Genomic DNA, 11,040 nt, shown 5'->3' on the forward strand with positions numbered 1-11,040 from the left:
AGGTGGCCGGAGGCTGCGGGCGCTGCAGCGGGGAGAGGCGAGGCGAGCTCCGGGCCAGGCGAGGGCGGCCGGGCCGGGCCGGGCATGCTAGCCGAGCGGCCCCCCGGCGCCGCCGCTTGCCCGCGCCCCTAGCCTCCCGCGCGCCCGTGCAGCGGCCCCGCCGCGCCCAGCGTCCAGCCGCCCCTGCCCGGGGCCGCTCCGGCCGCGGTCAGCGAGGGGCGCGGGCCGGCCCGCGACAGCGGCGGCGGCGGCATGAAAGTGACCGTGTGCTTCGGGAGGACCCGGGTGGTCGTGCCGTGCGGAGACGGCCACATGAAAGTTTTCAGCCTCATCCAGCAAGCGGTGACCCGCTACCGGAAGGCCATCGCCAAGGTGAGGGGCCGGGGGCGCACGGGGCGCGAGGGGTGGGGGCGGGAGAAGGGGGGAGGAGGAGAGGGAGGAGGAGAGGGAGGAGGAGAGGGAGGAGGAAGAGGAGGAGGGGGAAGGCGCCGGGATCAATATGGCGCTTCCTGGAAAGGGGAGGAGGGAGACGGAGGGGAGGCGGGGAAAGGGAAAGTGCGGCGGCCGAGCCGGGCCTCGCGGGCGCCCCCCGCCCCGGGCTGCGGGCGGCAAAGTTCTCCGCGCGGGGCCGGGCGGGTGGGGTGGGCGCAGCCCCGGGTGAGAGCGCCGGACCCCGCGGCTCCTCCCGGGCCGAGCGCCGCCCGCCTGTCCCTCGGGGCTCCGGCCGCGGGGCGGGCGTCGGCCACAGGCGCCCCTTAGGAGCCTGTCCTAGGAACCGAGCCCGAACTCAGCCCTCCGGGGCGCGGGCGAAACCTGGCCGGACGCCTCTCCCCAGGCTGCAGGCGGTTGAAATCCAGCCTCAGGCCTTTCCCCGCTCCCAGGCCCCGCGGCAAAGGCTGGGGAAAAGGAACTTTTTTTGGTTGGAGGAGAGTTTAATTATTCCCCGCACGGCGGAGAGCGGCTGCATTTGTACTCCAACACTGCCTTCGTCCGGGCGGGGGAAAGAGCCGAAGCCACGAGCCCTTTCGTCTCCCGGTCGCGCGCGGGCAGGACCGGCGCGGCGCGGTTTGGGGGCAGCTGGTGGGGGAGAGTCGCCGGCAGCCCCGAGAGGGACACGCGCTTCCATGGGCTCGCGGACATTGGTTGGGCACGGAGTCTCGGTGTTGAGGGGCTCCCGTGCAGGACTCCTTTAAAAGGCACAACCCTGAAATCAGTCACCGAATTAAAAGTTTTTCTGCGAGGACCTCAGCGTTTACCTATCTGGAACTAGTTCCATATGGTGCTGGGGCTGCGGAGCCAGGGCCTGATTTCGGAGTGGAGTAGATTTCCCTTTTTCTTCGTGGAGTGATAACATTGTCTCCACTTAACTGCATTCCTCTACAATGTGTCAGAAGTGAAAAGGCATTTTGTTAAATTGTTTCATCGGCTGTCTGTGTTTGACAACAGCCTACGCCTCCGAAGTTTCTGTCAAGCACCTGAGGATATTTCCTTTGCTGTAGACTGTAACGTTTGGTGGAAGGCATGTTCACTTAAAAATTTTCTCATTTGTTTCCGGTAGTGGAGTGGCCTAGCTTCTGTGGGCTTTGGGGCGGCAGGCGAGGGGCCGGTGGCTTTGCCAGCCTGAGTGTATACAGGGTGCGCCCTCCAGTAATCTCTGAAATTAAGGGAGAAAAACTTTTTACACTGTTGTTTGTTTTTTAGCATATATTGGAAAGAATAGGGTAAATTTGGCCTTTTGAAGATCATCCGGGGAACGTTTAGGAACCTGACATAAAGATGGAAGATGTTGACTATATTTAACAGCTCTAAAATGTTCCTTACAGTTGGTTTAACTGTTATTGAAAATCAAATAAAATTAGTGGAAATTGGGCACCCGTTTATCTTGCAATGCTGACAAGGGGAAACATAACTCTCTAAACCTACATTTAGCATTTTAAAAGATTGTTTATAAATGGCAGTTTATGATCTAAATGTTCTAAATCAATAATCAGGTTGCTTATGCACTTTGGAGACCAAAATAAGTTGTGAAAGGAAAGAGAAATACAATAATATAACCTAGGCAGTGTGCCTGTGTTACTGAATAGGGAGGACATTTCCTTTCATTTTACTAATTTTACTTGGTTAAAATTAGTTGTGTTTCTCTATGCACACCGTGGACATTGGTCGAAAAGCCTGTTTGGGAGATAAAAATGTAGTTGATTGATCCAGTCATTCATTCCTTCCGCAGAAATTCTGAAGCATTTACTTGTTCAAGGCATTGTTCTGGGTGCTGGACATCCAGGGGACCCACTGGCTGCTTTGTGGAAGTTGGGAGTGTAAGAGTCTAGGACGAGAGGCTCTGAGGTCCTTCAAGTGAAGGAGACGGTGTTCTGGACTGTCATGCTGTGGTGCAGGGAGAAGGGAATGTGTCTGGGATGTTGGGTAGATGTAACTGAGGGGTCTTAGTGATACATCTGGACCTTGTTTTTAAATATTAGTGGTAGTTATTTCAGAGTGGCCTGGGAACATGGAAAAGGGAGTGCGGTTTTTTTAAGAGAGTCTGGGGAGGTATGCCTAAGTGAAGGGGCGTATGAGCTGAGTTTTTAGAGGGTAAGTGTGAGATGACCAGGTGGAGATGGAAGGAAGGGTGATTCTCAGGGTGATGGTAGCATCGGAGTTGGATGTAAATGAGAAGGAGGAGTCAGAGATGAGTCAGGGCGTTCTAAAATCATTTAAAGGCTCTTTCAGTGCAATTCACAGTTCAGTAGGTGAATTTTAAGATGGACTTTGTAGTACACAGAGTTTAATCATTGGATCACAAGACTGTTGACTCTCAGATGTTGAGTGTCTTCCAGGTTCATTGATGTTTTTTCTTCTTAAATTGTTAGGTAATGGTTAAGATTAAGCTTTAGTCTTTCTTCTCTTTTCTCCCACCTTATTTAAGGTGATTATGAAGCTAACACATATTAACACTTGCTTTAACTCTTATTTCTTTTTTACCTCTTATTGTTTAATAGGACAAGGTAAATTTTGTATGAAGAATTGGGTAGCTGGCTAGTTGTGGAGTGGTGTTTAAGTTGCTAGGTGACATGTGGCTTGACACAAACTCCCATTTGGTGGGGAAAAATGTGGAAAGATCATGTTTATGGCTTTGTATAAAAGTCAACTAAGTTTCCCTCCCACCGCCAACCCCCCCCCAAAAAAAAACAAAGGAAAAGGGAAAGAAAGATCCCAAGTCACTAAGGCTTTCTCTGCAATAAGCATTTTGTAGTGTGATGGGGCTATTTGGCATTATATTTGAGCTCTTTTCAGGTTAAACAAATCAATTTTTTCTGGACAGTCAAGTGGTGTGACTTAATACCAGAAATGTCCTCCATAAGCAGATATTTAAAGGCTTACACTTAGTCATAGCATTTTTTTTTTCCTCTAGTGAAAAAATGTTTTTCTGCTTATGATCACTGATGGGTGAAAATGTTTTGGCTGTCCCATCTCCACCCATCCATCCTCATCCAGACCCTGCTTAAGGAGGGTGTTCTGCTAGACATCGAGAATTATGTTGCAGGAACTATTTTCGGGTGCTTCGAATTGGAGGACTGTCTGCTGTATATGTGTTTGTTCGTTCTTCTCGTGCCTGCAGCCTGACTCATCCTTGAGTCCTCATGGACACAGGGTGCAGAGCACCAACTGCAGTGACTTTTTAGTGTGGTGCCCTTGGTTTCTGAGGTTTCTTTGCTGGCCAGTCTTGAATTTTGAGTGAATCAAGTCTGGCCCTGAGGCTTCCCATTTTTCCTGCTGTACATCTTAAATCTGGTTAGGAGAAAGATAAGAAAATCTTCATGTTTGTTCAAAAACATGTTGATATTTTGGAGGGCTGCTGTGTACAAAACGTTACGCTCTATGGGGAAATGTAAGATGAAATTCTTGCTCTCGAGAAGAATATAATCTAGGAGACCAGATGAGTACATAAAATAGTAACAGTAGGTGGGAGCATTAATCAGCAACAGGGTGGTACAGACAGTAATTGCTTCTGGATTTCAGAGGTGTGAGTGGTTATTATGGCATTGGGTTGGGAGGGGGATCCTATTTGGTCACTAGAGTTGGTATTGGGCTTAGCCTTATGAGAGGGCAGTGCTTCCTAAATGGATGGTGGAGTGATCTCAGAAAGCATCTGCCTGGCTAAGATGTCCTGGTTCTGAAGGCCTGCATTGGGGTCCAGGCATGAGACTCCGGAGAGCATCTGCTGCTATCCTGAGAGGTGGGAGGGAGCGGATTGTGTGAACACAGGTGATTCATGCTTTTGGGGCTAGTTTGGCTCCTGTGGAGCACTCATGCCAGATGGTGGGTCAGGATCAGGAGGAGGATTGTGAATGCCAGGGCATGACACTGGGACTTTGTATAGTTGGACGGTACGGGAAGGAGTAGGGTATTTGGGCAGGGCAGCAATACGGGCTAATGGTCCTCTGGGAGGATATCTAGAACAGCTGTTTGGATGGGATCTGCCTTCAGTCTAAAATGCTGCTGAATGCTGAGTAAGGAATAGAAGGGTAAAGTGAGGGAGGGGAGTTGCCGGAACCTTTTAACTCACTGCTTTCCCCCATAGCCCTCTTCTCTTGGGGGGTGGTGGGAGCTTTGGATTGTGTTTGGAGACCTAGGTTGATGTATTATTGGTAATACTGTTTTTTATTACCATTTAACCTTGGGAAAACTAACCCTACAGAAATGCATTTCCCTATGTCTAAAGTGGGTTCCTCCCTTGCAGGGTTAACGTGAGCACTGAACGGATGGTGAATGTGAAACTCTTCAGTGCTGGAGCTGAATCACTAATGTTTTACTCACCGGTTTTACTTGCTGGGAAACTTTCCCAAGTATCCTATTATTCCTGTTTGGTTTTTTCTTCTTTACTTAAGAAGGTAGTGTATAATTTAATTAAAGAGTAGGTAAAAATGTTAATATTTGCCTAAGCAGCACTGCAATCAGAAGAGCAAAGTGTGTGCGTGTGTGTGCGCGCGTGCGTGTGTGTGCCTGTGCATACGTGTGTGAATATAAATGCTGCCAGTATTGGCTTTACTCTAGGTTGATTATCTGGGCCTCTGGCCTTTGGGCCACAGCTTTTGTCCCTGAAGCATGGGAACCTGAGTTGTTTAATAGTGATTTGTTGTTATTAAAACAAACAAACTTGAGTTTACAGACAGTAACTTTTGAAAATGTGCTTTTCTATTTTTGGAGGGGGAGAACTGTTGATTACTAAAAACATGTAAGTCTTGGTTTTTATGAAAAATCTTAACGGTTGATGTGAGATTTTCCTGCAAATACATCTATAACTGCTTGTTACACATTTACAAGCTTATTGAAACTTTTAGGAAAATAGTAATATTGTAGAGTTTGAATGACAATAGAGGCAAGCATAAAAATAGTGAAATGAAATAAATGTTGTTTTATTAACATTTTCTGTCTTCCCTCTCAAAAGTGAAAAAGAAATGCAATGTGTCTGAAAGGCTGATCTTTCTAAAATGCAAATCTCATTGTACTCCTCTGTGTAAGTGCTTCTGCACCTGCTTTCCCCAGAGGCCAGGTCCTGCCACCTCAGCATAGCCTGTCCCTCACTGGGCTCCCCCATCCCATAATCCACCCACTTGGACTTGCTCACACTTTCCTGCCTCTGCTCTGGTGTTGTCTGTTTCTTCTGTCTCGAACGCTTGCTTCCTCCATGCCCGCTTCTTCTACCCCTGCTCATTTATTGAGCCTCATCTCAGACCAGCCATCTTTGGGAGGCTAGCCCTGCATCTCAAGCTGTTTGAGGCTCTCCACTTTGTGCTTCTCCTGGGGCCTTAGCTCCTGTACTGACCTGGATGAATGAGTGTTACTGTGCGGTACTTCAGTGTGTTAATCTGCAGAAGACAACTGAGCTCCTCCAGGGAAATGCTTGGGGGCAGTGGCCCAGCCTCAGTCTTACTTGTATAGCCAACATCTGCTGCAAAGGAATCTTACAGGTTGAGTAAATAAAAGGTTGAGAATAAACACAACATGCACATTATTACATAAAAAGTATACTTTTACTTGGAAGACTGTATAACCAGCACTTTAGGGTTTGGTGTGTTTGGCATATTGGTACAAACAGATTATAATTGACACTAAGATTTAGTGTGATTTGGAGTACCTGGAAGTTGTTCTTTTGTGTCAGCTCTTTTGAAGGAGTTCAGTCTGTTTTCAGACCAAACAGAGGGATAGTCATAGGGTTTGCATTGGGCCTGGTTCAAGGCAGGTGGCCAGAGCAGTGTGGGAATCTGGCCCTGAAACATACCTATGTTGGGTCTGGCGCCTCTGATTCTGTCAGCTGGGATCCTTGGGTAAATGCCAGCAGTAAATAGAAATGTTTAGGATCTGAGATTCACAGAGAGAGTCTGGCTGACATGAAGTGCCTTCTTGGCTCATGGTGAACCTGGTTGAGGTGGTCAAGGAGGTAATATTTAGTCTCACTTGTACCACTAACCCATAGATCCTCCATCTGTCCTGGGAGGTTTTTACCTCCCTGTAGAACTGGATGCAGCTTAGTGGTGTTGGATATGTAATAGATGTTTGGAGCCTTATGCATTTTTTTTTCAAGGATGGAAAGAAATGTGTAAAACTGGTCCAGGGAGGTGATTTCCACAGTCTATTTTCCACAGGGTAGAATGATTGGTTCAGCCCACAAAGTGTGCTTTCCTCCTATGTGGCCACTCATACAACACGCCTAGCAAAGACCAAGGTCAGTGGCAGTAGAGAGAGGTAGGGGATCAGTAAATTTATATAACTTTATTGATTTTTGATATCTTTTCTGTTTTACATGGAAAATAGAGAAAGCTTTATGAAAAATGCAGAGTTGTGTGAACATGGTAGAAAGGTGATTTTTGTTTTTTAGTCATTTGTTTTATTTAAGATTTTTTTCACTTGGAAGGAGTATGTACAAATGACTTTTTTTCATAGCTTTGTGTCTTCTTGTGTCTGGCTTGCCATCTTTAGATGGTTTACGACATTAAATATTACTTTTGCTTATCTTTTTCTTCTATCCACTGATATTGGAACTTAGAAATAAAATTGAAATCTCCATATCCAGATGACTTGAAATATCAATTATTTAATTTTTTTCTCTTAAAAATAGACTATAAAATATACGTACAATAGAAATAAAAACATGTCCACCCAAAAATCATGTACATGAGTCTTCATAGCAGCATTATCTATAACAGCCCCCAAATGGAAACAACCCACATGTCCAACCAACAGAACAAAATGTGGCTTATCCATACATTAGAATATTACTCAGCCATAAGAATGAATGAAATACTGACTCATGCTGCAACATGGATGAACCTTGCAAACATCGTGCTAGGTGAAAGGAAGCCAGTCACAGAAGCCCACGTATTATATGATTCCGTATACAAAATGACCAGAATAGGCACATCCATAGGTAGAGAAAGTAGAGTAGTGGTTGTTGAGGGCTGGGTTTGGGAGTAATGGAGAGTGGCTGCTAGTGGGTTTGCTTTGGGGATAATGAGAATGTTCTAAATTTAGATAGTGGTGGTGATTGTATGACTCTGTGAATATTGTAAAAATCTTTGAGTTGTACAGTTTAAATGGGTGAATTTTATGGTTTGTGATTCTGTCTCAGTAAAGAAGTTAAAAAATAAACTACATAAGTCACTATGAACAAAGCTCACTTTTTAGGTATTTTATAGTTCTGAGAGTCCCATAAAACATGTATTACTGTGTCAGAGATGCTCAGAAATCTCAAGTGAAAACTGGCTATTTTTAGGAGTTTTCCATACAGTGTGTAAACCCTGCTTTTTTGGGCCTCTCACTCTGTCCTGTTGCTGTCCGGTAAGCTGTTCACTGCGGAGCCTCCAAGTCCCCTGGACTCTCCTTTGTTAACCTCTCTCCTTCCTTACAGGCTTCCCCAACAGTTCTCCTGTTCTCCTTCGGCCAGAGATTCCTTCCCGCCTAGCTCACCAGCTGCCTTTGCTGCATGAAGGTTGATTAGGAGGTTCCAAAGATGTCCATAGTGGAAGAGCTTTTCCAGTTTTTGGTTTTGATCCTCAGTCATTTTGAGCTTTAGCAAATCTCACAAGCTTGTGGGGCTCAGTTTTCCCATCTTCATCTTCACATATTCAGAAATTCTGGGCTGGCTCCTGTTGCCAGTCCCCAGAGCTAGAGACGCTCCTACCTAATCTGTATGTTCGTTATGGTGCTCATGGAACCATGAGGTATGAGTGATGTGCAATGGCTTTTCAGAGGAGTAGACAGGGTGCAGAATCTCTTACTCACCCACCCTCCCTGTGAAAATATTTTGCTTCCCTTACTTTGAAATGATGGGGCTTGACCCCTAGGTCAAACACATGCTGTTGGAAGTGAGGATATATTTTGCCTGGAGTGTCCTTCAGAATTCCTTACCATCTCAAGAGAAGTGTCTTTTAGGATTAATTACATGCTCAGAAGTGACTTAATGACACTATTCCTTTTGTGAAGTATAACTAAATATATGGCAGTGCCTGATACTAAATGTAGGATATGTGTATACACATACATACATGTATGTAGTCTCGAAGTTGTTATTTTTATGGTAGTATAAATTTAAGTGGTTTTAGACATGACAGGTCAATATTATTTTTCCCTTTTGATTATCTTTAATATTCAGACTGTATGACTTTTTTTTTTGGAACTCAGTCATTTTTTCTGGTGTATGGTTTTTCTTGTTATTTGTATCACATCTCTTTAGAGTAGAAAACTAATCTATATTATAGGGTTTATATTTTTGAAAAAGCCTGTTTGAGATATTCTACAATAAAAATCAATAAAAATTCATACAATAAAATTCATACAATAAAAATTCCTTCTCTAGCACTTCAGAAAATAATTCGCTGCATATCTCAAAAACCTAATATTACTAAATACTAAAAATATGTTGTATTAACAGATTAAAAATATAAAGAAGGTAGTATCATTTTCATGTAGATGGCTGATTTGAGACTGAGTTTTTTTGTTTCTTTTTTAAAAATTTTATTTAATTTTTAATTATTTATTTATTTGACAGAGACACAGCGAGAGAGGGAACACAAGCAGGGTGAGGGGGAGAGGGAGAAGCAGGCTTCCCGCGGAGCAGGGAGCCCGACATGGGCCTCAATCCCAGGACCCTGGGATCATGACCTGAGCCGAAGGCAGATGCCTAACCGACTGAGGCACCCAGGCGCCCCTTTTTTTCTGTTTCTTTAAAGTTTAATAAATATTGGAAAGTTTTTTATGTCTTTTAATTTTCTGAGTCCAATATTAAATCTAGAATTAAAAAATAAACTATTTTCCAGGGAACAAACTTTCTTCTACCACAAAGGCATTTAAGATGCATAATTTATAATTCTGAAACCCATTGTGCAAAGTCATATGTGAATAATAGTTAGCTGGGTTACTGCCCAGCAGGGTTATACTCTAAACTGAAATTTCTCTTATTACAGCCAGCAGCACCTGCAGAAGAGAGAGGTAAAATGTACAGGATATTGGTTCCTGATGTACCACCACACAGGATATGGCTAATCACTGAATCCATTAAAGTTGAATGTAGGATTTGGTACTTTTACCACTTTGTTAGAGATCTGGAAAAAACCTTTCAAGCAAATCAAGAGGATCTATTAGTGAAAGTGCATCATTTGGATTGATAACTGTTTAAACAACTGCATCTGGCAGATGGTGGTATTTGAGCATTTGTATTGTCTGAGAACTATGAAAGGAGTATATTTTAAATTTTGAAGGCACATACTGTCAGGAATATTGTTTTTTTAAAGGAAACTTGGAAAGCTAATAAAACCCTGAACTTTCTATGGTGGGGTCAGTTTTATCTTTTGTATTTTATGATCCACTTTTTAAAACACAAATGTTTGCAAAAACACAGTTGGCTGAGGGTGGAAAGTTTGATTATGGATGTTTTTTCTCCTAGGAGGCAGGCATATCAGAGTAACACAGTCTGGACCAGGATTCAGAAGAGCAGATTGCCGATTATGTCATTTGTGTGTTTGAAAGCAAGAAGGATAACCCCTGTAAGCCCAGGATCCTTGGCTTCTAGTGACACCTACTTCATGGGATTGTTGTTAGGGTTCGAAGAGAGAATATAAAAAAAGCATCGTAGGGGTAAAATGGAATAGATGTTAGCTGTACTGTTCTTTATTTTTGCCGAGTGGTTGCCAGTGATTCTCACTTGAATCAACTCTTCTCAGTTGTTTCTTCTCATCCTCATTAGGACTGCACTGTATGTGGGAAATTGAATTTGTGGTAAAACTGTTCTTCCTTAAAAAAATCATGGAAACATTTTTCTGCAATTTAAGAAGTTAAAAGCCAGTGACACTGATTTAGATTTTTCCAAGATGTCCACAGTGGAATAACTTTTCCAGTTTTTGGTTTTGGCTTCCAGTAGTTTTGAACTTTGGCAAGTCCCACAAGCTCTATGAGCCTCAGTTTTCCCATCTGTAATTTGGGAATGCTATCTTTTGGTTGCAGGAATGAACATTAAGGGACTTAATATAGATAATGCTTCTTCATATAACAGACTCTTAGTATTAGATCTTTTTCTTTTTCTTCACATTTTACACATACATTAGGCACAGTTTGTTTGTTTATTTATTTATTTATTTATTTATTTATTTATTTATTTATTTAAACTTAATTGATCTGGATACATCAACACATTAAAATAGAATTGCCCAGTACAAAAAAGGCAGTTTTTAGAAGGACAAAAGTCAAGTGAGATTATACCCAGCTATGGGCTGGCAGGCATAATACTTTTCTTCAGAGAGAAGCAAGGTGAGTTAAGCCCCAGTAATAGTTACTCTGAAATAGTCTGAAGAACATCTACCTCTAGAAACGGGACTAGTCACTGACTAAAAGACCCCAAACTTACAAATGCAAATATCAGTTCCTTTACCAGGGATTTGAAAAAAAATAATAATGATTATTATTTCAAATCCTAAACCCTTGAGCCTAAGTTTGAATAACTAATCTTTTTTTTCTGAGAAGTAACGCACTTTTTTTTTTTTTTTTTTA

At 43.4% G+C, this 11,040-nt stretch overlaps 1 protein-coding gene across 11 annotated transcripts in view; it reads left to right on the forward strand.

The window, feature by feature from the left end:
• Positions 1-252: 252 nt before the first annotated feature.
• PARD3 (par-3 family cell polarity regulator) overlaps positions 253-11,040 on the forward strand; it is a 656,432-nt gene continuing 645,644 nt past the window's right edge. For all 11 annotated transcript variants that reach the window (XM_021685996.1, XM_044915499.1, XM_021685999.1 and 8 more), the window contains exon 1: positions 253-372. In XM_021685996.1, the coding sequence (XP_021541671.1) occupies positions 253-372 (120 nt within the window). The remainder of the gene's footprint in view (positions 373-11,040) is intronic.

The sequence above is a fragment of the Neomonachus schauinslandi genome, chromosome 5 (assembly GCF_002201575.2).
Source record: "Neomonachus schauinslandi chromosome 5, ASM220157v2, whole genome shotgun sequence".
In the NCBI taxonomy this organism is placed as follows: domain Eukaryota; kingdom Metazoa; phylum Chordata; class Mammalia; order Carnivora; family Phocidae; genus Neomonachus; species Neomonachus schauinslandi.